The 24928-nt window shown below is 35.3% G+C and overlaps 2 protein-coding genes, 1 long non-coding RNA gene and 1 pseudogene across 4 annotated transcripts; 1 reads left to right on the plus strand and 3 right to left on the minus strand.

Annotated features, from left to right (window-relative positions):
• The first annotated feature begins 3132 nt into the window (after positions 1 to 3132).
• Positions 3133 to 3754, plus strand: LOC139192320 (uncharacterized). Its single transcript, XR_011576383.1, has 2 exons — positions 3133 to 3273; positions 3641 to 3754. It is a non-coding gene; the product is annotated as an uncharacterized lncRNA (long non-coding RNA).
• Positions 3755 to 8091: 4337 nt separating this feature from the next.
• On the minus strand, positions 8092 to 8775 carry LOC103401426 (uncharacterized; annotated as a pseudogene).
• Positions 8776 to 9364: 589 nt separating this feature from the next.
• On the minus strand, positions 9365 to 14088 carry LOC103401363 (uncharacterized). 2 transcript variants are annotated; one of them, XM_070813753.1, is made up of 12 exons: positions 13623 to 14088; positions 13415 to 13516; positions 13091 to 13167; positions 12866 to 12975; positions 12581 to 12716; positions 12278 to 12376; positions 11665 to 11770; positions 11052 to 11509; positions 10801 to 10974; positions 10509 to 10706; positions 10020 to 10346; positions 9365 to 9680 (listed from the first exon to the last, which is right to left on the minus strand). In XM_070813753.1, the coding sequence occupies exons 4-12, from the start codon at positions 12886 to 12888 to the stop codon at positions 9588 to 9590; spliced, it is 1614 nt and encodes a 537-aa protein (XP_070669854.1). In that variant the 5' UTR covers positions 12889 to 12975; positions 13091 to 13167; positions 13415 to 13516; positions 13623 to 14088; the 3' UTR covers positions 9365 to 9587. The 2 variants fall into 2 exon arrangements, with proteins under 2 accessions (XP_070669854.1, XP_070669853.1); XM_070813752.1 differs by having other exon boundaries at positions 13091 to 13171; positions 13623 to 14073.
• Positions 14089 to 18996: 4908 nt separating this feature from the next.
• On the minus strand, positions 18997 to 23397 carry LOC114823271 (patatin-like protein 1). The gene is made up of 7 exons (XM_070814073.1): positions 23218 to 23397; positions 22882 to 23066; positions 22573 to 22747; positions 22330 to 22491; positions 20722 to 21027; positions 19317 to 19492; positions 18997 to 19230 (listed from the first exon to the last, which is right to left on the minus strand). Exons 1-7 carry the CDS (start codon positions 23362 to 23364, stop codon positions 19161 to 19163), a joined length of 1221 nt encoding a protein of 406 aa, XP_070670174.1. The 5' UTR covers positions 23365 to 23397; the 3' UTR covers positions 18997 to 19160.
• Between the last annotated feature and the right edge of the window lie 1531 nt (positions 23398 to 24928).

Genomic DNA, 24928 nt, shown 5'->3' on the forward strand with positions numbered 1-24928 from the left:
CTAAGTTTATGTTACGTCTTTAAGGTATGTCAAAAGGGAATTGCAATGAAGTATTTGATGGCTTTATAATGTTTTAGGATTGTATATAGACTATAGAGCAATAATCTCTAGTTATATCATATGTTTGGCATGTTGTGCCTCGAGATGTTGAATTAGGTCTGGATTGATAGTCTAGTGAGAAAAAATTACTTGGTAAAGTAGGCAGGGCACAGTAAGTGAAGCGAAATATCTACAATTTATGTATGCCTTAGGCATTATCTCCTATATTCCAGAACAATTTAGTAAGAGTAAACTAGGCAGGGCTTATAGGGTGAAACAACTAGAAAAAAAATCATTTTAAAGAAAAATGGTTAACAGTTAACTGGAATGTAGTGAGAAGGATACCCCTTTGAGAAGTAACCAAGAAATGGCTATCAGATTTGCTAGCACCTCTCCTTAAAGTAGTTTTGCCGGGTTTAAAGAGACTGGTCTCCAGTGCATCTATGGCTTACTTTTCAATATGATCCCAAGGCTACATATAGATAAACACCATAAAAACCCTCATATATGCTATTGATATGATTAATACAGTAAAAAACCTGAACAACTGGTTCACTCAGAGGGTTTAGACAGTGTAGAACATATTCTTCATACTGCTCAGTATTCACATTCTACTACATCTGCTACGTGGTGCTTGTTTCAGTTGAATATAGGATTAGCATCATTAGTAATAAGGTTTGGGTGCTTACTCATGTCTAGTTCTAACCTTCTTGATTATGTTAGTATACAGTAATTATGCATGTACTTTGTAGTCCTGCTGCTGTTTGAGCTTTGTCATTGTAATTTTCATTTTAAGCTTCGTAGTTGGCTTTTCAATTTGAAGTATTGAAACTCTACACAAGCGGAAAGCCGCATTTCATTTCAGATTTAGTCTTTTGAGCTATGGCTTTTATCTTGAAGCTCTGTTTGTCAGTATGCAATAGTTGAGACCATTCATGCTGGTTTTTCTATTGCATCATAGTTCTTAGCTATAACTGTTAAGACTAGAGGAAGACAATGATCTTTGCATATGCTATAGTTTCAAGTTTTTGTTTTTGGCTTATGAACTAGTCTTTGCATATACTTACTTTTTGGTATCAGGTTGGACCAGCCATTTAGGAAACTTGAAACTCTAGTGGGAAAGTTGCCTGTGGTAAGAGAGATTTACACTCACTTCTACGACAAGATAGAGTGCAACTGCTACCCAAAATGCAGGCCAGATGAAATGAAATGTAGCTAAAAAAGTATGCAAATGCAAAGCCAAAAGGACCCAACTACTGAGCCTATATCCATGATGTTCCATTCCCTGATAAGCTAAGCTTGCCGAAACTAAATTCAAATGGTTCTCTTATCTCATCCAATCCATGCAATAGAATGTTTCAACTTAGTTTGAAAGAGTCAACGATCTTGGAAGTATGAATTTTGTAATTTATGTATTTAGTTCTTAGTTATCTGTTATGTTTTAATTTGAAGAGTTTGGTTTCATCTCAAACTCTCTGTCAACTCTATATATATAATGAAAATAAACAGATGGCTAATTCATCTAGCCTAATTATACTTGAACAGAGATTTCTATCTTGGCATCATCCCTTTCTGCGTCTAACGACAAACCTCTCAACTTTTACCATAGATCTTGTTAATCATACAACCTTAGGATATGGGTGTATTTTGTTCATCCAATGCTACTCTTGAATCATTTATGTTTCCTTCATTGGAAAGAAAATTTGGTTTTTGTGTTTTTATTGAATCTCACTCTCATCCAATATTATTAATTTTAATAATATCTTTAATAAAAAAAAAAGCAATTACAATAGAACAATAATGTAGTCCTAGTCTGAGCAAACACCAAACTGGTGACATTACTGTTTTCATTATCCTGCTTCTTAATCCGACACTACACCAAACACTTCACTAAGCTAGTCCATCTTAGTCTAGTCTAAACCAATCCAGCTTAGTCCCTGAAACTAGTCCAGTCCGAGACAGTCTGGTGCAACAAACGCACCTTAAGAACTTCATGGAATGTTTAGAAGTCATTAGAATTTATCCTAATTAAACACCACAACGCTTTTATAGACTCTTTAAAAATCTACATTGAACGCACATAAATTTTCAAACTCCACCAAATTCTTTTAAGGGAGACATTGGATGTGGTCTCTAACTATGAATATTCTTTAACTGAAATCTTGTTGGTTTTCAATTTTTGATCGAGGTCTCTGAAATTAATGTGATAATTTATTTCTATGTATGTTACTATATTTTTTAAATTAGAAATTGAAATTTATAGTTGTTTATATTAATGAGATTTTAAATAAAAAATCATAATTTGTGGGATTAAAAATATTAAAATATAAATATACTATTGTGTATGTGTGTGTATAAACATGGGTACATTCATCAAAATTAACCAAAAAATTATTGTACCAAAACATAGGTACATTCTTCAAAATCACAACAAAAAAAAAAAGATATTAGGCTTAATAACATTAGTAAATTTCTTCAATTAAACTTGACATAGATACATTTTCAAATCAAAGAAAAAAGAATGTACACATATAAGTTTAAAAATGGATTAGAAAAAAAAATGAATAGATTTTATATAAGAAAAAAAAAGGGGGTGGTACATTTTACATATAATAAATTGGTATATTTAAGAATGAGTACATGGATTCATAGTACGTTTCTCAAATGATATAATTAGGGGTGGAATTTTTTCCCGAAAATCCCGAACCGTCCCGATCCCGTCCCGAAATTTGACCGAAAAATTCCCGAACCGAATTTCCCGAAACATTCGGTACCCGAAACCGAACCCGTCCCGAAAGTTTCGGGTTGGGATTCGGCCACAGCTTTGAAAGCTTTCGGTAATCCCGAACCGAACCGATTATTATATATATATATATATTTATTTATTTATTTATTTTCAATTTTTAATTAGAAATTACTTGAACCGTTGGATTTGTTAAAATCTAATTCAACCATCCATTAGTTAGGTCATTTTATTAGGTTGGTGATCAGATCTCTCGGACTCACTCACTCTCGGTCTCTCCGCTCCGCTCTCGCTCACTCTCTGCGCTCCGCTCTCACTCACTCTCTCCGCTCTCACTTGCTCACAGTCTCAGTCTCCCTCACACACACTCTCACAAACAGTCTCACCGCCCGTGCTCCTGCCGCTCTACTCCTCCGTCGAATCCACGCTGCTCCTCATCCTCCACGACTCACGCAGACGCAGGAAGGAACCAATTGAGTCCCAAAATCCAGGTTAGGGTTTTTAATTTTCACTGGGGTTTTGTCCTTCTCTCTCTTTAACTCTTCAGATAGCATTTCATAGAAACCCAATTAAACATATGAAAATATACAAGCAACAACCTATAAAATTTAACATAAATAAACAATGGTAAACTACAATTAACATAAAAATTGCTCACAAAGAGAGAGAGAGAGAGAGAGAGAGTTCTTACATGAGGTGCTGCAATTGCTTGAGAGAGTTCTTACATGTGGCTTTGTAGCTAGTGTGGATTGTGACCTACTTATTTGTGTGTTTAGATACGCAAGCTAAGTGTAGCTGCTTGGTTTCGTATCTGTTTGAGATTTTTATTTTATTTTATTTTGCTGTCATGATGTGCAGGACAATCCCAATTTCGAGGGTGAAACATGTAGGATATGCATGAATGCAATAATTGACAAGGGTGTTCTCAATTGCTGCCAGCATTGGTATGCGCTTTAGTGTGGCTTTGTGAAATTGAAACAAGTGGGCTGGGCAGTGGCTGTGTAACCTTAATTTTTTTTGTTTTTTGGGCAGTGACTAGCTGCAATCTTAAAAGCCCAACATTTTGGGCTTCAAGGCCCAATCCCGAAGTATCCCGAAAATCCCGAAACACTTTCGAGAATCCCGAATTTCGGGAAATGCACATATTCGGTTCGGTTTCGGGATATAAAATTCCATCCCGAAATGTTTTGGTTTGGGATTCGGGAAAGGAGTTTTGGTTCAGGATCCCGACCCGAACCAACCCTAGATATAATGTAACAAGTTGAGGCAAAATATTATATACATCAAGCAACCGAGAGACAGGCTGAGGACAATTTGCTCTAATTCTCCACCATTCACGTTCTGGAAAATATTTTTTTTCATATTACAATTCTTTTTTTTTAATATAGAGTAATCATTGGTAGATTAAATTTGTATATTAAATTTACAAACTAAATGATGTATCATCAATAAGAAATAAACATATTAATTAACACTTAAGTAATAATCTAATCATCAACTTTCATGTCATTTAATTTATACAACTTTGTCTCTAAATTCACTCTTAAATACATTTTGTACTTCACCAACACAAAATGTTAAATCTTTTCAGTGAGACAAGCTCATCTGCTTTACAACCGAAACCCCCTGACATTGCTGGAAAAAACTACTATATATATTATTCGTATCTTACCTGCAGCCAGCCATTTGGTTTCATTTGTTTGCGGAGGAGTGAAAGTTTTAGTGGAGGATTCTTTTTTTTCTTAATTTTTTTTTTATCTTCTTATTTGAACCGTTATAATTAAGTTACATTAACAATTTATATTATTTTTTAATAAAAATAAAAAACAAAATGTGAGACGAGAAGAAAAAGATAAGAGTAAAAGTGAAGAGAATCCTACTCCAAGTTTTAACGGCTAGCTATAACCATGCACGCTGCCAAAAGTTTCTTAGTACTTTACAGTCGGCCTCTCCCATGTGTTATAAAAGGTACACCCCTTCACACTTCGAAAAGGCCGACCTCCGCATGCCTGCCATGATGAAGTATCTGCACAAGCCGTCGTACAACGATTGTGCTTATACATGTCTCATTTTCTCACAAGAAACATGACAAGTTGCAGTACTCTGCCATCATGTGTTGAGTTTATATTTGGAATTGCAAAGTCTCGGGGGAATTAAACAAGTATGAAATCCAAAGATTCTTAGGGTTGGTTTTGGTTTAATATTTAAGTGAGTTTATATAGGTTCCGGAGTGCATTATACTCCATATTTGAGTCCATGTGCAAAACACATTGTTAAACTAATTTGGCTATGAACCAAATCCCGTATTAAGTCTACGTAGCTAGTAACTTCCACACCACATATATATGTTATGTATGTGAAAAAGAAAGTTATTGTTGTAATAGTAGGTAAGTGAAAATTTTGCGTGCGTGGGAAAGTAGGTCAATGAAAAATTATTGTTTCACTCTTAGCTATGGATTTTTTATTTTTTGTCAAACGATAGATTTTATTATATTAGGTGTTAAAATAGCTAACGATATGGTTTAAACCCACGCCGTCATGCAATAACTCAATACTTTTCCATCATTGTGATAAAAGGTCACTTGCATGAAAATTATTATTAAACTCATTTAACTAAAAGTGGTATATGTTGAGTCCCATATCGGCCATTGAAAAAAAGAAATAATAGTTTAAATATCTTAACCCCACTCCAACTAATACTGAGACATTTTGTGATAAAACCTCACACATGTCGGATTATGCAGGTGGTAATTACCAAGTTGAGGACAATATTAGTGTTGTTGAAAGTGGGCCCTTAGCCCACCTCTCTAATAATTCTACATGTTATCAGAGATAGGGAGCGGGCCCATATTATACTTCCAAGTGATGGGTAATGACCCATACATTAATATTTGGAAGCAAATACTAAGATAGACCCAAAATTATTTCGGAAGATAATCACCAAATTCCTTTGCTTAGACAATTTCCATGATAAGATTAATCTCAATTATTTTATTTTGGCTGCATCTAACATCTTCGCTAGACTGCCTACGTACCCTACGAAGAGATCAAGCCATTTATAGTTCACAAATTCAATTTCTAACTCATTTCCAAAATCATTCAAGTGACTAACAATCACTAAGTTCAAACAAGTGATTCACACCAATTGCATATCAAATCTAGATTCAGAATATCAAAATTAGCTTAGAAAGGCACCATCGGCTCACTATCCGCGTGTGGCGGTTTCCGGCAAACGGAAACCTCAAATTTCGACGAACTCTAAAAATTACCAAATTTTATAGGGTTGTAGAGTTAAATGAGAGGAACAACTTTCATACCTAGGCCGAAATCCAATTCAGCCGGGAAACACCTCAAATCAGCTTCAAACCACCGGAAACCCTTAAATTGTGTGTTCTTGATTCGACTCCAAAACCACTCTGACATCCCAACCAATGCTTGGGCTTTGTTCAGGGGCTCAAGGGGAGTCTAATGGTGGTATTAATTGGATAAAATCATTTCAAAATTTGTGGATCTTGGGCAAGAACTGCCGCACCCATCAATGCTGTTTTCCCAAATTCAAAGTCAAATCTCTTGCTTTTTTGGGTGTAATAGGAAGAGGAGATGATGTTGAGTTGGTTCCAAGTGGTGGGTGGCTGCAACTCACCGGAAATTGGCTAGGAGACTACCAGATTTCATGGCTGCCGCTGGTCCCCCCCCTCCAAATTTTTTTTCCTCCCTTCCCTCCTTGTTCTCTCATCCGATTGGGCATCACCCTCATTTTCCCTCTTTTCCTTTCCATCCCAGTCACACACATGGCTTCAACTCAAAGCTCCAGATTATTTGGAGTTTTCCAGATTCAAGGCACAATGACAATTTCGTCCTTATATTTACTCACCTATAACTTCTTCGTTATAACTCCATTTCACGAACGGTTTTGGTCCACATGCTCGTGGTATCATCCTCCATCCAAATATGTCAAAAAACTTGACAAAATATTTGAGGATAAAATACGTCCCCATAAAATTACGTTTAGTCAACAAGGGGCATTTTTGTTTTTTCCCTTTGTCGATAAATTTTTCCACACAATCATATATTTTAAAATTTTCAAGGCATTACAGGTGGGTTCCCTTGGCCCCATGTGATGATGGTGGGTTCCTTGGCCCCGCATGTAGGGTGAGTCTCCTTGGCTCCACATGATTGTCGATTTATGGATCTCCCACTTGTGACCCACTAATTGGGTCCCACGTGAGGAGGCGTGTTGAGTCTCACATCGACCATAGAAAAAAAGAAATAATAGTTTAAATATCTTAACCTCATTCCAACTAATACTGATGTTTTTTATAATAAAACCTCACACCTGACATATTATGTAGATGGTAATTACTAAGTTGGGGACATTATTGATGTTTTTAGAAGTGGGACCTTGGCCCGCATCTCTGATAATTCTATAGTATAATGGCCAATTTATCCTCCTTGGTTGAAAGAGAAATTTATAATAGTACATGTTGGAACCAAATTTATGCACCATCGTGGATGGACGAGTGCAAGAACGACTACCTACAAAAGAGAACATATAACCATGAAGTCTTAGGTACCAGTGTGGTATCAGCCAAATGGTCTCCCAAGTTCAAGTCAATAAAAGTTTTAGAAATCAAGCAGTGGGCTAGAGAGCGAGAGAGTGACATGCAATGCAGAGAGCACAATATCAAAATACCTTTTATGAATTCCAGATGGGTGTTATATACTAATCAAGAGAGAACCCTTTTAGGATAGTGAATCCGTATAAAGCCGGGAGAATCCTAAATAATATCTAGCATAAGATATTATTTTCTTTCAGGAGTATGATTACTTGTGACTCAAGACAATCCTTAGATTTTAGGAATCTCCAAAGATATAGGAAACTAATCTGATCCCAATTGGATTAGGTTTGAGTATCTTGCGGAACTAGCATGATCGTTCTCGGCATGGCCTGTGAGCCTTGCCTACTATTCTGGAATCAGAGAGGGTGCGGTGGCATCGTTCACCCGTTTATGCGGCTCGACTCAATCAGAATTGTCTAGTCCATGCATGACCAGACTATGGAGGCACTTATATTCCAATCCGCCTACTTGGGCTGAGGAAAATTCATGGTCCCACAATACTAATGGTTGGAGCAATGATAATCCAAATTTCCAGTTTTTTAGGGTCACAATGGACAACCCCTTAGGTAGCAATATGGTTCACACTGCTTCACATTTGCTACTAGTTGTCACTAAAAGAATAAGCTTTCTGCTAATCACATAACAGATTACTTCATAATAGAATACACCTATCGGCAAGGAGTAATAGACCTATACCTGATTAAGCATCCACTTGAAGCCAGTTGCGGCAAATCACTCATTCTTCGAAGCACTACTGTACCAGTCCAAACTGTAAACTTTATTCAGAGTCTGTACAATTGAAGAAATATTTTCCCTCCTTTGCCTAACCGAGAATATCTCCTCGTTAGAGCTAACATTTTACGACTATTTAACAAGCTCTCAAACCATCCACTCACCGATCTCTGCATCGACAAGATTGCAAAGAATATTACAGGATTGCGTGCACATTCGGCCCTACAAATAGACCAAAACAGATACTTAACAGAGGAGATCTCTTGGGCATTGCTGAAGATGCCCTTATCCAAAAGAACAATGCTGCCCGAATTCAAATCTAAAGGGTACTAGATTTCAATTACCTGCTAAAAGTTTTGGGCATTTCTGGTAGTTTGATGTCGTGCAAAGGCCTTTCGATGACTTTGATGCTTTGAAATATAGTCATGGTTCGGATACTGATCTGCTTTAGAGTTTAAGACATTGAGCAGATATAAACGCCGAATACCATCTCAAACACTAGGACTGTCATCCTCGATAACAAAGGAGATTTCTTGGGAGGCTTTATGATCAAACTTTCCTGTGAACCAAAATTTCGCAAATAAGCACCTTAAAATTCTATTTCGCAATTGCAAATATTAGCCCCGTTTCAAAAATGAAAAATAAAATACCTTGGTGATGCCTTTTCTATAATTTGATTCTTTTAAGTGTTTTCTCACCGACTTTATTTGTTGTCAGCTAAAGTAGAATCCAATATTTTTACTTAATTTTTAAGTCATGGATTCATTACATAAAGAAACTTCCGAAGTCAAAATCACCAAAGTAAACTGTATATTCCACTTGGAATTATATTTCCTGAAAATATTTGGTATTTCAGAATAATAATAACCACAGCAGCCTATATCACATAAACAAGGTTTGAGGTTCCAATTGTGTCTTCACTGGATGGAAGATAATTGTATTTTAGCTATTTGTTTTAGTGAAATTTCATAATACTAATCTTTTCCGGACACGACAAAAAATAAAAAACAAGCGAAAATTTTATTGTGCCTGAGTATAAAATATTCCAGATATTTTCACTGTTAGATATTAGTTTTATGATTTTGACCAAAGATGTGACGATTAAAACGTCCAGAATACCCGAGACAACAAGGCACCATAGAAAATTCTGAAAACAAGACCTTTCCCTTTCCTGCGCATCTACGTACCTCAAAACTTACAAACAATAAAATAGAGAAAAAATTCCATGAAATAAAATCAATCCAACCATCCAACAAGCACCTCTTCCTCTTTAGATCAACCAAGTGTTTTAATAATGTACAAGAACAGCCTGTGTAAGTGTTAACAATAAATGCTACTCTGTTTCAACAACTACGCGTATGTGTCTACCTAAATTAGAAACTCTATGCACAAATTGAATCAAATAATAAGCAAAAATTAATTATACGTAGCTGCAAAACCGGCTACAATACAAACTATGCGAATATCTGTTGAATGACGGTCTCGGCATTTCCGTTGTATTGTGCAAGAAGATGGATAGCATCGGCCCTGGGCAAAGCTAGAAATTCCTGCAACCACCCACACAGTGAGATTAGTTGAAGTGAACGAACCAGTGTTTGAACTTAGAAGATGTGGTTTATATTAAAACAGACAAATATCATTGTCTAGTTGCAGTCAAATTATATTTATACAAGTGCAAATAGTCGAATTGGATTAAAAGAAATCTTATGCCGTACGGCTGACTGAACATGCTAATGACCATAAAGTGCACATGTTTATTTTTGACGAGGCCAAGTGAAACTGTCGCGTTCGTCGAAAGGGAAAATTCACTACAAATAATTGAATATGCTTCCACATGGAACAATTTAGAAAGATATAGATATGCAAGTTCAGTTCATAAAACTCACCATTACTTTTAGTATGGCAGTTTCATCACACACAACATCTCTAGACGACACTTGAGTCAGGCTGCTACCATCTTCCACCATCCTCGTGCTTGAAGATACTGTTACTTGGGAAGACCCATTAGAGCAACTATCTGCATTTGACTTAGAAGCAGCGGCAGCAGCAAGCGAAGGAGTATTAACTTCTTTCAAGGAATCAATCTTTAATAGGCTTTCGAAGTGGTCTTTACACATTTGAAGTTTAAACCACTCATTATGGGTGTGAAGGGTTGCTCTCATTATTTTCATAAGCTGGGGCTCGTCAATGCCAAGCCTCCTACCAATTGCAACCTATCACAGACAGAAGCAAATGTTTAGTTCGCACTTATGGCATGGTACATTGTATAAATCACATTTAAGACTCATATCCAGATAGAAAAACGATTTAATGGTGGTTATGTTAAGCATCGGCAGTTCCTATTAATTTTAGTATGACAGCAAGTCATGGCATACCTGGAGTGAAGTTGCAAGAGCATGTAAGGGCAAGCCTTTCCCAAGTGCATCTTCATTAGGTTGGAGCAGTGCTAACAAAGTCTCCTTCAAGGGCTTCAGTAAAACTGGATCACTTGCAGCTAAAGGACCTAAATGAGAGCATGCAACCCTCAGAGCACTAGAATGATCACCTGAGCTGACAAGCTTAAGGAATTCAACCTACAGTTTGTGAAATTATCAGAATGTAAAATTTTGTATATTATAGTATGATTTAAAAACAATTCAAGCTATTTACAATACATGAGCTAAGTACCTGCTTAAGTTGGAAGAGTAAAACAGGATTTTGTACAAAAAAATTTGGGTCCATAGAATTAACTTCTTCCACAACCTCCGCAGCCATTCCTTTGCTAGCTAGTTCCTTCATCCCAATCACAATCTCATACTTGTCCTCCACGTTGTCAAGGCCTAAACTTAAGCATTCTGAAGCCTGCAGAGCAACAACATTGTCAAATAACAACCAATACTACCACTACTACATGACAAATAATTCGAACAATACAGAACCTGCTGTTCCCTTGATGAATACGTATCAGAAACTGGGTCAATTATGCTAAGCTCTTTAGAGTCTTTACTCATCTCCTTACAGGAAATGCCAGGAGTAAAATCAAGATCATCTTGTCTTCCCCTCCATCGCTTGCGTTTACTTCTTTCTGCAGGTGCACTGGGTCTTCTTTGTAAAACTCTGAGTTTATCAGGCTGATGTGATCCACTGGTGCTACAATCTTCATTAGTGCTCGATGGCTCACAAACGTAACGCATTTCAATATCCATTCCTTGCATGCTCGTCACATCAGAATTCTTTCCAGGGGAACCACCAAGATTATCATTACTAACGGAAATCTCACCATCAGAATGTTTGCTGGCTCCATAATCGACCTCATGAGAACAGTCTCTTGACGGAGAATGCCCAATCACCGGTTGATCAACTTTCAAAGATTTGGAAAGGCTTTGCACCCCAGACACTGCATTGGATAAGTAGATCAGTAGTAGTCAGAGTCTGACAAGTTAAAATATAAAAAATAATAATAATTAAAATAAAATTAAAAAAACAAGCTCACAGGCTCACTCAACAAAACATTAGAAAATAAGGAAGAAAGAAAAAGTTCACAAGTTTCACCAGAAGAAGTTGCAAAACCGGAATCCACAATGCCCCTGTAAACGCAATACTCATGCACCAGCTCGTCAAGCATGGCAACATCAAATCTCATTCTGCATAATTCATTCTGCAGTATAAGCAGAAGTTTTAATGTTAGTGGACTCAAAAATATCCAAGCCAACCATTTATAACATTTCAATGAACCTCTTAAACAAGTTACATGATATATGAGCAGGAAGATAATGTGCATTGGCATCATTAGGTGCATTCTCCCAGGGAAGCACTAGCATGCAAGCATAACAAGGCCAAAATCATGTTTCTAGGGTTGGGTAAAAAGTAGTCGAGTAACAGTACTATAACTTCTATATTTTAAAATCAGATCAGTCCCTACTCTTTAAATATGCATTTTTCATTCATCCAAACAACTAACAGTATGCTTCTTGTTCTTTTACTAGTATGTATGAATGTATGTCTTGCATGAAAATTAAGAGCTATGAATCAGGGTGGCAAAAGAAAAAGCCTGCATGCATGGCCACTTTCCCACGAATTGTGAATAAATGATGTAATAAAATTAAAAATTAAAAACAAATTTGAGGTAATTATAATAATAAGTACATCATATGTAATTATTAACCTGAAACGCCTGAAATAAATCACCCTTAGCAAATCTCAAACTATCTACAGCTCCCTGTCTCGTGAGCTCTACAGCATGTGCAAGGGCTTGTATATCAACCTGGTTTTCCAATACAAACATGATTATATAAAGACATGGTTAGTAGTGTAATTGATGGTTTTAGTACTTAATTGTCAAACACATGAAGATAAGAAAAAAATATGTGGATATATGTATCACCCGCAAGATGCTGACCTATATGATAATTCAATTTTTACCTCCTGTAATGTCTATGAAAAATGTTCGCATTTTAGATAATCTCACCTCATCAAATGGAGGTGCTTCAAACAAGCTCTCCTGGGGTGTTGCAGGGGGGTCACGCTCCTCAAGAAGTAATCTATGTGTAAGATCTGAAATAGGCGACGAAATTCCTTGACGAAAACAAAATCCCTTGTGGATGCTGCATAAGACAGGAATAACTTTAAAAGACAACAACAATGAATCTAATGCCTGTGCTGCATCCCCACACACAGGCACTCAATCACCCACGCCCAATGAACATAATAATATTTATAGCAAGTAACTAAACCAAAGTCAAAGAGGCAACACCTTATCAAATATCTCAAGGTCATCGAGAAGATCGGATCATAAGCATGTAAATAAGCTCTCAAGACAGTGGAAACTAATCCGGCAATGTCAAACCTCCTCTTTTCAGACCACTGAAAAGCATAATGCAAACACCCCTTTTACCTTTAGTCTAAATGTATGGTATGGGAGTAAATTAAAAAATAATCTTTGCTCACAGGTGCGTATACATTACAAATAGTATCACACCTCAGTTGCTACCGGAGAAGATTGGTCTTCTTTGTCATATATAAAAGCAAGCAGTACATGCTTGAATTCCTCATAAGCTTCCTTAAAATGCAATAAAACCATCCATCAGAATCCATAATCAAACCGACAGAAGCAACAGGCGTCAAACATTTAGTAAAACAGCACAAGCCCAGTTTCTATAATTGCTAAATTTTGAGATAAACGTTATATAGAGCTATAGCTAACCCCTCTAGTCTCTAGTAATAAATTCCAATACAAGCTTAATGAAAGCAACAAACCATACAAGCATCAATACAAAGAAGAAAGAACTAAGTTTTTAAGTACCGGATAAGCGTCGAGGGCACACGGAGCAAGAGCATTCCTCAAGCAATTGATTGCAGAATCACGATCCTCTGCGGTCCCTCTCCTCAATAGCTCAATAAACCTCTTCAAAAGAAATAGCCAAATGTTAATAATTCCACAAATTAAACCCTAGAAATTGCAATTGACAACACTTTCCAGCGTTTTCTCGGCAGCCAAACAGCTGGAGTACCTGTTTCTGTAAGCGGAAGAGGAGCCTGTGATCGTCGAGAATGAAAGGGGCGTGGGAGCGGAGGAGACCGATGGCGGCGTCAATGTGACCGGCCTCCAAAGACCGTCTGATCTGACGAATGATCAATCTCGAGTGGTACGACGAGGAGGAGATAGAGGAGGGGGAAGAGGAAGACGGAGGGGAAGAGGGCGGGGAAGACGACGTCGTAAAAGTGGAGGAGGAGTCTTCGACTAGCTTCTCCGATTTGGCGAAATCGATGATGAGAGCGTCTAGGGCTTCCCAGTTAATTGGCGTCGAGTCCATTTTTGGAATTTTCCGGGAAAAATTTAGGCTGTTTGGTTCGAAGGAAAATGTCTAGAGAGGGAGAGGGAGAGAGAGGTGGTGGAGGCGCGGAGGGGAAAATCTTCCCTGAAATTAAGGAGGACACGATGTAGAAAAAATGTGGATGAACTGGAGGTCTTTCTTTATGGTTTTGCCACGTGGATGCTAATTAGAGGACAGAGGGTTCGGAAATGCTAGTGTTACCCATGATAGCAAGTCCACCCCTTACCCGATAATTGCCAGACAATCAGATAATAGGTAATTATCACGATCAGGAGCCGTAATTGATCAAATGCATTTACAAACCCTAAAATAAATTGTTCAGATATTTGTGATTAAAAAAATTAATAAAACTGTAATATTAGTTTGTTATTATTTTTATCTTTTTCACCTTTTCCTTGCCATCGAAGCTTCTCCCCTCCTTTTGTCTCTCCTTTTCCCCCAATCTTTATGCAACCCACACTCCCTCCAAATTTGGACCCAATCGCCATCATCATCACCAGTAGCACCAGCAGTTGCTAATCACAAGGCACCCGCCATCATCATCACAAGTAGCTCAGTAGCACACTGTTGTCGTTGCTGGAGGCAAACCGGCAATCACTGTGGCCAACGTAGGTGATGCGTACCCATTTGAGCGCCTTCTCAATTTCCATCCGTATCAGTCCCTGTTGTTAAAGTTGATGATGAAATGGTAGTTTGGCTGGGAGCTGTTGTGGGACCATGATTTTATGGATCCATGATTGATGGCAAAAAGGATCGGAATACACGAAGCCCATTGAGCGTAGTCCGACAAGTTAGGGTTAAAACCTATTAAAAATATTACTTGTCCCTCAAGTAAGGGCAATCCTAATTATGGTCAAATTAGGTAACATGATCATGATTCTAAGAAGATTGGATATCTTATCCTAGATTTCCTCCTAAATAGTAATACGGATTTGATGAAGATTACTTTCTCTGCAAGAACTCTCAAGATCCCTATTAAGACACTACCATGGGTATTTATCGGGGGAAATCTACTTCTCCCTAAGTCTGATATTCTCTACAACACACATATTCTCTCAATGCCTAGCAGAGGCTCTTACGTCGCCATGTACACGTAGACACGTCAATGGAGAACTCATCTCCTTAACACCCTGCCATAAGCTACTCGTCAGGATAGTTCCTTCCATTCTTTCATAGAACTACATGCATGGTTTGATTCTCCTTCCCGGAAATATGTAAGCAGTCTTATTCAGATTCAACCACACCCCTCAAATCAACCCCATTCTCCCTTCATCGGAGATCATGGGCTAGTCCGATTAAATTTTTCCAATTGATGGATGTGCGCGAATTTGGTTCCAACAATTGGTGCTTTCATTGAGAGAACTCATATTCCCCCAACCAAATCACTCTACCATGTACAAACGAAGGGAATTGAAACGGACGTCTACGCTAAATTGAAGCAATCCCTTTGCACGGCGACTAGCTCATGATTAATACATTACAAATACGCATGATATTAATTATCACACTCAGATGAGTTGATTTGTCTTTTTCTACCAATTTAATCGCGTCCCTTGCATAAAATTGTACATGAATTTGATTCAAGAGATAGCCAGCGGTCTCTTAGCGGCAACTAGGACACTTAGAAAATCAAAGTTGGGAAAACCCATAGGAAGGCTGCGATCTGCACAAAATAGGAAGCAACTGTAATTCAGACCCAGTAAGTGTCGCGCAAGTTGAGACGATGTACCCGACTCACATCAAAGCAATTCCACTTCTTGATCCATAGATTCTGAACCGACATGACTCATTCCATCATCCATTCGTTGTGACTTGAAGTATCTAGGTACATCCCTGCAACAAACTCGCCTAACCTACATTATTTATCCGACCCACAATTCCAATTTAATCTGTTTCTTCAATTCATTTTGCGTTATCACAACACTTCATGCCTGAATTATAATAAAATACCAGTGACCAACGAATATTGTTCTGTCAAATAAAGCTACGAATTTGAAGAATATGCCCTCTATATAAGCTAGAAGATAAGATTTACAACAGTAGCAAAAACAAAAAGAATGAAGAGTAAATGGAAAGTTGGCAGTGAATGGAAAGACGAAAGTTGTTTTCTTCTTTCTTTTTTAATTCTTCGTGGTGGAAGGTAGCAAGACTAGTGAGAATACTTAAAGGAAGGAAAAGTTACAATGAAGATTCACATGGACAACATGCCCATTAATCATATGTGGGATCGCAAAAAGGGAAGACATGAATCATCCCATCTAAACAGTGGGAGTTATTTTCCAAGAAGTTCCGACATGTTTGCAGACCTCTGAGAGACAACATGAGCGATCAAGGTTTACATAACAAGAGCATCTGGTGAAGCCAGTAACTTCGACAACAAGATGATCCTAGGATTCATGGAGAGTGTATCTATGTGAATTCACCAAACCTGGACCTAGTTCATAAAGAGCTTTAAGCTAGAAAGCAAAGACATGTTTGGCTCCACATGGACCAACGCCACCTCGCAAGGTTCGACTCGTAAACCTCTCACCTGAAGTCTACGTGCAACTCAGTTCAAGTCCATCAACAATCCAACTGAGCAAGTGCTCGCATAATCGAACGACCATGAACACTATTTAGGATACACACATTCAAAGAGGGTTTGTTTAACTTTACCTTATAAGTTACCTCTTACATATGTATATAACCGTTATCTATGGACTCATTAATGAGATTAAATTGGTAATTTACCTATAGTGATCTTGCCCCATGATTAGATCATGGACTAATCCTTGTATTACCTTAAGCAATCCACTAATCTTTATTGCTTTTAGGCATACATCCAATATTAGCAACAAAAGCATTAGAACATTGAAGTCAAGCATATCTGATCTCAAGACACTCTTGTTAATCTCTTCACGAAGTTATTATCAAAGTTTACTTTTCAGAAGCTTGTTCAAAAATTTGAAATGCCTAAAATTTTAGATTTGCATCACTAATAGTTCTCATAGGGAGTTTTGTCGAACTTAGGGGAAGTATATTGAAGCATGTTTGCATGGTCTTAATGAGCAATTTTTCCTACGATCATGAGCAATTTTTCCTACTGGGTTTTTGCTAACTTTATGAGGTTTTAACGAGGCACCTCTTATGGGCTGGTCGTACCCTTGTGTGTATTAATGATCATCATGAAGATGTGAAACATCAACATACTGCATTGACTCACCTTTTCTCCTTAGACTATGAGTTTGCTCTATTGGGTTTACCATAGCTAGGTTTTTGTGAGATTCTTCTAATATGCACCCCACAAACAGACTCGTTATAAGCAATTATTGTACCTGCCAAAAACTAACGACAACAACCATCATCTCCTAATCATAAAGACTTGATGCAACTACTTCTTAAGTTGTACACACTTAAGGGGGAGTTTTGTAAACCGTGTGTTTAGTTAGGGATGTGATTGTGTAAACTTAAAGTAGAATCCCAATAGAATTTGGTGATCGAATCCTCGTAGACTTTGTATTACTTGTAAGGCAAGAAAGCTCATCATGATAGTATAAATAAAGGTACAAGGCCAGGGGCAAAGACATAATTGTCATACACTTGAAGCCTTCTCTCTGTGTGTGTTGACCCTCTCTTTTTCACACTTCTCTCAAAGTTAGTTTTACAACAATTAAGAGTAATTAAAATTGTCATATCTATAAACTTACATAGATTTATCTATTAGTCCGGCTACAGGAGAGACATTCATTCTTTATACAACAATGGTTATTAATATATTATTGATAATGTGTTGATATTAATATTATTGTTGCCAACAAAATATACCAACATGTTTTCAATATATTTCAATAAAAACGACACCTTAAACATAAAATTCTATTATTCTCAATATCTTCTACAAAAGAGAACTATTACTAATAGGGGTGGGTTCGGTTTAAATCGGTTCGGTTTTTTGCCAAAACCGAAACCAAACCGAAATTTCGGTTCGGTTTTTTTTCGGTTCGGTTTCGGTTTTTTGTTTTTTTTTTCAAAAAATGAAAAACATTGAAATTTTAAATTTTAACATATCCAACACAATCATAACATAAGCATTCTAACTAGAATCAAATACAATGAAAATAAACATTTAAAGTTGAAGTAAAATCATCAATCAAGTCTTCCAAAGTCCAAACTAATAACCTCACAACACAAAAATCGTATAAATGACTTAGAAAAGTTAAAGTGTATGATGTTGTTCAAAGATCAAGGTTGTTTGCTTGTAACTGGATGTTGACAACTTGATTAGTAAAAAAGTAATGCGTGGGTGGATTTATTTAGTGTGTGTTGGATTCTCTTCCATCACAAATTACCCAAGTAATCTACCCGAAATAAATGTTTATGGATTCTGTTACATGTTATATGAGAGTAGATTTGGAAAAGAAAGTTGGGGCAGAAGTAGACAGTGCTATGGAGATGGATGTAGGTACTTCAGGAGGAGGTTTGGTTCCGGAACCTTATATGGGGAATAAATAATAGGTTAGGGTTTAGAGTTTTTATAGGCTTTTTTTTTTAATATTTTGAGCTTAAAGTTTGGCAACACATTGGGTTTAGCACATTTTAACTTACAAATTGGGTTTAGAAAATAATACCCAAAACAAATAATCAAATAAAAAAAATTAATTTGGTTCGGTTTGGTTCGGTTTCTAGATCACTAAAACCGAACCGAACCAAAAGAATTCGATTTGGTCGGTTTTTTCAATTCGGTTCGGTTTTTTCATTCGGTTCGGTTTTTTCGGTTTCGGTTCGGTTTGGTTTTCGGTTTTTTTCGATTTTCAGTTTTTTGAACCCACCCCTAATTACTAACACTCTAAAATAGTCATTCGACGTTCATTTCTCTTTTATTTTATTCACTAAAGATAAGTGCAGAATGACTTTTTCTTACTGAAAGTAATAGCTCCCTTTCAAATATCTTCCTCTGTATGACATGCATCCTCAAATAAAATGGAGATTTGTTGATCTTTATAAGCTAGCGAAAGAAGGGTAGTTGAACGTGAACTCACAACATTTTCAAATAAAATGGAGATTTGATGAGTAAGAACAAATGGAGGATATAAGAATTAGGTTAATAAACTTGCACCAGAAGTATGAAGTCACAATATATATGATTCTGCTTGGATTTGGGCTTTAAATATTGCAGTTGAGTTCTAATATAACAAGTTGTTTGACATAAACACAAATAATTAATATCTGTTTTAATCAATTGGAGGACCACCGTTGTAATCTTTCCTTGCGCAGTCTTCGCTCCTCTGATAGTAAGTTTGCAAATCTGCCATGTCAAGTAGGGAATGTTGCATTGGAAAAATTAAGGTCTAATTGTTAAAGATTATAAGAAATTAAATAATACTAATATACCTAGTGAGGGCTTGCTCATTGGTGCCTTGATGTTGCGCTGGTTCAAAAATCCCTGTATCAAGATTCATCCTTGAAACAGGTTTATGCAAGAGCCTCTCACCAATCCTCACAAGCTCCTTCATGTTCTTCTTTGTTGCCTTGTCTGTCGATGGTGTGTGCCCACTTAATGTGTCATCCTACACAGGAACCCAATTTTTTTTTTCCAATTTTGGTCCGACTCGTTAATTTGCATAAAGTACAAAATAGTTGGAAAATAAAAAAATGGGGTCCGTAGCTTTTGTTTCGTGATTTTTTTTGTATTACATTATTGATCACATGTCCAATTGAGACACCTGCATCTTTCTTATTATGTGAGTAAGTAAGTGACATATAGTAAAGATCTCTCTAGCTAGGGTTTAAGCAAATATATATATGGGAAAATTAGGTTCACATCCTTCTTTTTGTTACTCTATTGATTAAAATCCTATTCATTTTCACTTTTTGATCAAGATCCTTGGGTATTAATAACATCATTAATTATTTGAATAATAAAATATTTTTATTTTTAAATATATTCCTTTAATGTTAAAAATGTTACAATTAGTATATTTATATTTATGGCTAATTTTTTTATCATATATTTTTATTTTTAGTTTGTACATATTTTTAATTTGCAAATATTTTTCATTTGTACCAATTTTCTTTTCATTTTTAATTTGTACCCATATATTAGTTTCTTTTTGTGCCGCTATTTTTTTAAAGTTTTATTTGTGTTTGTACCCATATGTATACCGTCAAGTGACATTGTATATTTAATCAATGATAGAAAAATTACATATTGTATATTTATGTTTTATGCCTAAACTTTGTATCATATATTTATATTTTTAGTTTGTACCCACTTTTAATTTGCAACATTTTTTTTTAATTTTTAGTTATATTTTGTACTCATGTATTAATTTCTTTTAGCGCCTATATTTTTAAAAATTCATTTGTATTCATAAGTTTTAATCTTTTATTTGTACCCTAATTTATTTCTAATGTACACATTCTTCTTTATTATTATACCATTTTGTTATATTTGAAATGTACCAATTTTTTTAACACTATGGATACATTCTTTTGCCATTTATTATTTCTTATTTTTACATAGTTTTTATCCATTTATTCAATCAAAATGTTTGAATTTTTTTATTGTAACCGTTTCTAATAGAATTATAATGAGAAATTTTAAATTTATAGGATTATAAATCTTATAAAATATCAAACAATTAATGTCAAAACTATAAAAATATAAAAATTAATAGTAATATAATGAGGTGTACAAAGTCAAGGGACCTTGATTAAACTTTGAATACTATTAAGGTTTTAATCAAAGAATGTTAAGGATTAGGGACCGCATCCAAAATATCCCATATATATATACCTGAATACAAAGGTAGTTCTGCTCACATTTAATGGACCTGAAAATCATGGACATATGGAGATCTACCGTGTCTCCACTAGCAAATGTAAAAGCATCAACCAAAGGGGAATGACCATTATCCCTGTAAAGCCAGCCCAAAATCCCCCACTTTGAGGCCACTTTAGCATCGTACTTCTTCTCTATTTTTGAAGTCCCACTGCCTAGTGAAAGCATGATGTATTTCTGATAATCTAGACTTTGTGGTGCTGCAAGAGCATCTGGACTCCCCGGGAACACTGTCCCTGTTGGCTTCATTGCTAGCAATGCCTACACCACAATATTCCAAATGATTATAATACTTTTTGCATTTTGTAAGCTATATATATAATATCGTATGCATGCAATCACGCATCGGTACAACTTCAGCGTTAAACTATTTGTACCATATTTTTTTTTTTAAATCCGAATATTTGTACCATATTTACTATCCTATTGTTGACCATGCATATATCTCGAGCATCGCACATCTATGACGAGAGATTCTCACATGTATGATGAGAGATGATATGTAAGTTAATCCTAGAAAATTTGTTTTAGAAGCCAAAGGCAATATGCGGGCAACAAAGAGGGCAAGATTAAATTAGGTTCACATTCTTTTTTTTGTTACTCCATTGATTAAAATCCTATTCATTTTCAATTTTTGATCAAGGTCCTTGGGTATTAATAACATCATTAATTATTTGAATAATAAAATATTTTTATTTTTAAATATATTCCTTTAGTGTTAAAAATGTTACAATTAGTATATTTATATTTATGGCTAAATTTTTTTATCATATATTTTTATTTTTAGTTTGCACCTATTTTTAATTTGTACCAATTTTTTTTTCATTTTTAATTTGTACCCATATATTAGTTTCTTTTTGTGCCCATATTTTTTAAAGTTTTATTTGTATTTGTACCCATGCGTATACCGTCACGTGACATTGTATATTTAATCAATGATAGAAAAATTACATATGGTATATTTATGTTTTATGCCTAAACTTTGTATCATATATTTATATTTTTAGTTTGTACCTACTTTTAATTTGCAACATTTTTTTTTAATTTGTAGTATTTTCTTTTTAGTTTTATTTTGTACCCACGTATTAATTTCTTTTAGCGCCTATATTTTAAAAAAAAATCATTTGTACTCATAATTTTTTAATCTTTTATCTTTACCCTAATTTATTTATAATTACCCATTCTTCTTTATTAATGTACCACTTTGTTATATGTGAAATGTACCAATTTTTTTAACAATATGGACACATTCTTTTGCCATTTATTATTTCTTATTTTTACATAGTTTTTATCCATTTATTCAATCAAAATGTTTGAATTTTTTTATTGTAACCGTTTCTAATAATATTATAATGAGGGATTTTAAATTTATAGGATTATAAATCTCATAAAATATCAAACAATTAATGTCAAAACTATGAAAATATAAATATTAATTGTAATATAATGAAGTGGACAAAGTTAAAGGACCTTGATCAAACTTTGAATACCATTAAGGTTTTAGTCAAAGAATGTTAAGGATTAGGGACCGCATCTAAAGTATCCCATTAATTTATTTCTTACAGGATTGTTTGCTGCCACCCCACCATCAACAAGGTGAAATTCCCTATCATTTCCTCTTGAGTCCTTAGTTTTGAAATAATGAGCTGGAAGATAAGTTGGAGCTGAGGAAGTACCGATGCAAACATCTGATAGCAAAGCATCCTCAGAAGTATCAATCTCTGCCTGCATATAAAGATCATAATTTTATATTAAAAAATGAACATTTTCGATCATACATATATACTTAATCAAATGATTATGTACCTCAAAGGTTGAGAAGACATGGGGTTGTAGCAATTTGATGTCAAATGTTGGTACAACAATTCGTGTCACAGTTTCATGCAGTCTTCGATATCCAAGTATCTTTCTAAGTAACTTTCTGAGATACTTGCCATCATATTTTGGTCCCCTTAAGGCATTCATTCTCATGATTATTCCTCTATATTGTCGCAAAGAAAAAGTATTAGTGCCCATCTATATGTTAAATGGAAATATGTTCTCTTGCGAGACAGTAAATTAGCCGGAATAAAAACTGTCAAGTATGCATTAATATCAACTCTATGTATAAATAACCTGGATTGAGGGAATATTTTGGGACAATGTTTGAGATAGAATGGAACAATAATATCTTTGGCCTCAAAAAGAGGTCGCTTGTTTTGATCAGGTGCTGTCATCATGGCTGTTATAAGGCCTCCTGTGCTAGTTCCTGCAATCACGTCGAAGTAATCTGCAATTCGGACTTCTTCTCCATCCAGCTCCTAAAATGAACAATAAAATTTTACTACTACTACTACCACTACTACTCCCACTACTACTCCCACTACTACTCCCACTACTACTCGGAGTTGTGCATGGAGAGCGACATAGAGACTGAGAATCATGCATGGCATGAAGTATTTGTATACGTACTTGTAGTTTGGATTCAAGGAAAATTAATACGGTTGCAGGGAGAATGCCTCTAATTCCTCCACCATCAATGCTTAGAACAGTGATCCTATCACCATAGCTTGATGGGTTTATTTCATCACGGAGAGAATGTTCCTGCCTCATCATCATTTGTTGAATTCTAAACCGAACAATGGATTATGGAGGACGATATAAATAGGTTAAGTTTCAAACTTTCAACCCAAACCCCATGCTTTATACTTTTAAAGAGGATTAGAAATTAGGTCAAGAGGTTTGGACTTGCCAAACAATCATAAATGTACATTTCCTCAAACGTTGAGTAATACATAACATGTGTTTAAAGTATATGCGTATATGGTCTACAATCTACTTGGACAATTGTACACACAAAACAAGTGTATTGAATTGAACATTATCTGTGCACTTGAGGTTTGGTGTTCGAATCTCCTTTTTTAGATATCGTTTGTATCAAGAAATAAATAGTAAAAGTTAATGAAAAATACTTGGTTACTTACTCGGAGGAGGAAGGCATTTCTCCTTACATAGGCAAATCACATCTTTTTACATGTACATATACTCTTTTTCTTTGTGCTTCTAATGAATTATTTTTGTATATATTTGTCTAAGTATGATTTGCAGTTTTGCACAGTAAATCCTTAAAGAAAAAGAACCAAATCGTATTCTACTTAAATTCAACGTCACGATAGACTTAGAGATTCTGGTCAAAATCTAAAGTTTTATGGTCAAGGCTTAGAGAGATTTTTCAATGTGCTGGGAACATTGCCCGATACACTAAGTATCATAATGCAAGTGGTTGGAAATTTTTTTTTCAAGTATCCAACTACTTGCATTATGATACTTCGACACACTAAAAAATTTCTCCATGGCTTAAGGGTGTGTTATAACCAAGGTATTAAATATCGGTAATATCGGAAATATCGGTAGTCTGAAAACACGGAAATATCGATGGAAATATCGGGATAATATCGATATCGATAAAAATTACATGGAAACCACGGAAATTGTAAGAAAAACTTGGAAATTTTTATTGAAACTTTGCAGGATGTTTATTTAGTCAATTATCTATTAGTTTATCACAAAAAATTGGAAGGAAATGCATTGCATGATGGATTTAACATTATCAAGTTGATTATATAGCGAGCTGACAAACATTGTGAGTGTAGAAAATATGTAGTAATTAATGAAAGAAGTCTAAACACACCATAATCATTTATATATAATGAATTAGTACAATATTTTACACTTTATACATTGCATGGTAAGATACATGAGTGACTTAGTACCACATAGAGTTCCTATGAGGTTTAAATTTTTCACTATCTTCATCATCTCTATGTCCATACCTAAATGTTTCTCTATCATAAATAACTAATGTAGCACACATAAATCATCACCAACCATCAAGGCATGACTACATCATAAATCATAATATATTAACATATGAGTATACTATGTTAGGCATACCATTGTTGAAATTAAGTAAAACCAAACGATGAAGATAATTGGATTTTTTTTTAAGAGATTAAACAAGCATCGGTTATCAAACCATATTATAATATCCTTTTCAATTTCACACCAAGCACAAAAGCATATAAGTTCCAAAACTTACTCTATGTAACAAACTCAAATATCAATTTTACACCAGCCATATTGGAGCCTTCACACGTTCCAAATTATTTAGAAGACTTAAATT

This window comes from Malus domestica, chromosome 15, assembly GCF_042453785.1.
Source record: "Malus domestica chromosome 15, GDT2T_hap1".
In the NCBI taxonomy this organism is placed as follows: domain Eukaryota; kingdom Viridiplantae; phylum Streptophyta; class Magnoliopsida; order Rosales; family Rosaceae; genus Malus; species Malus domestica.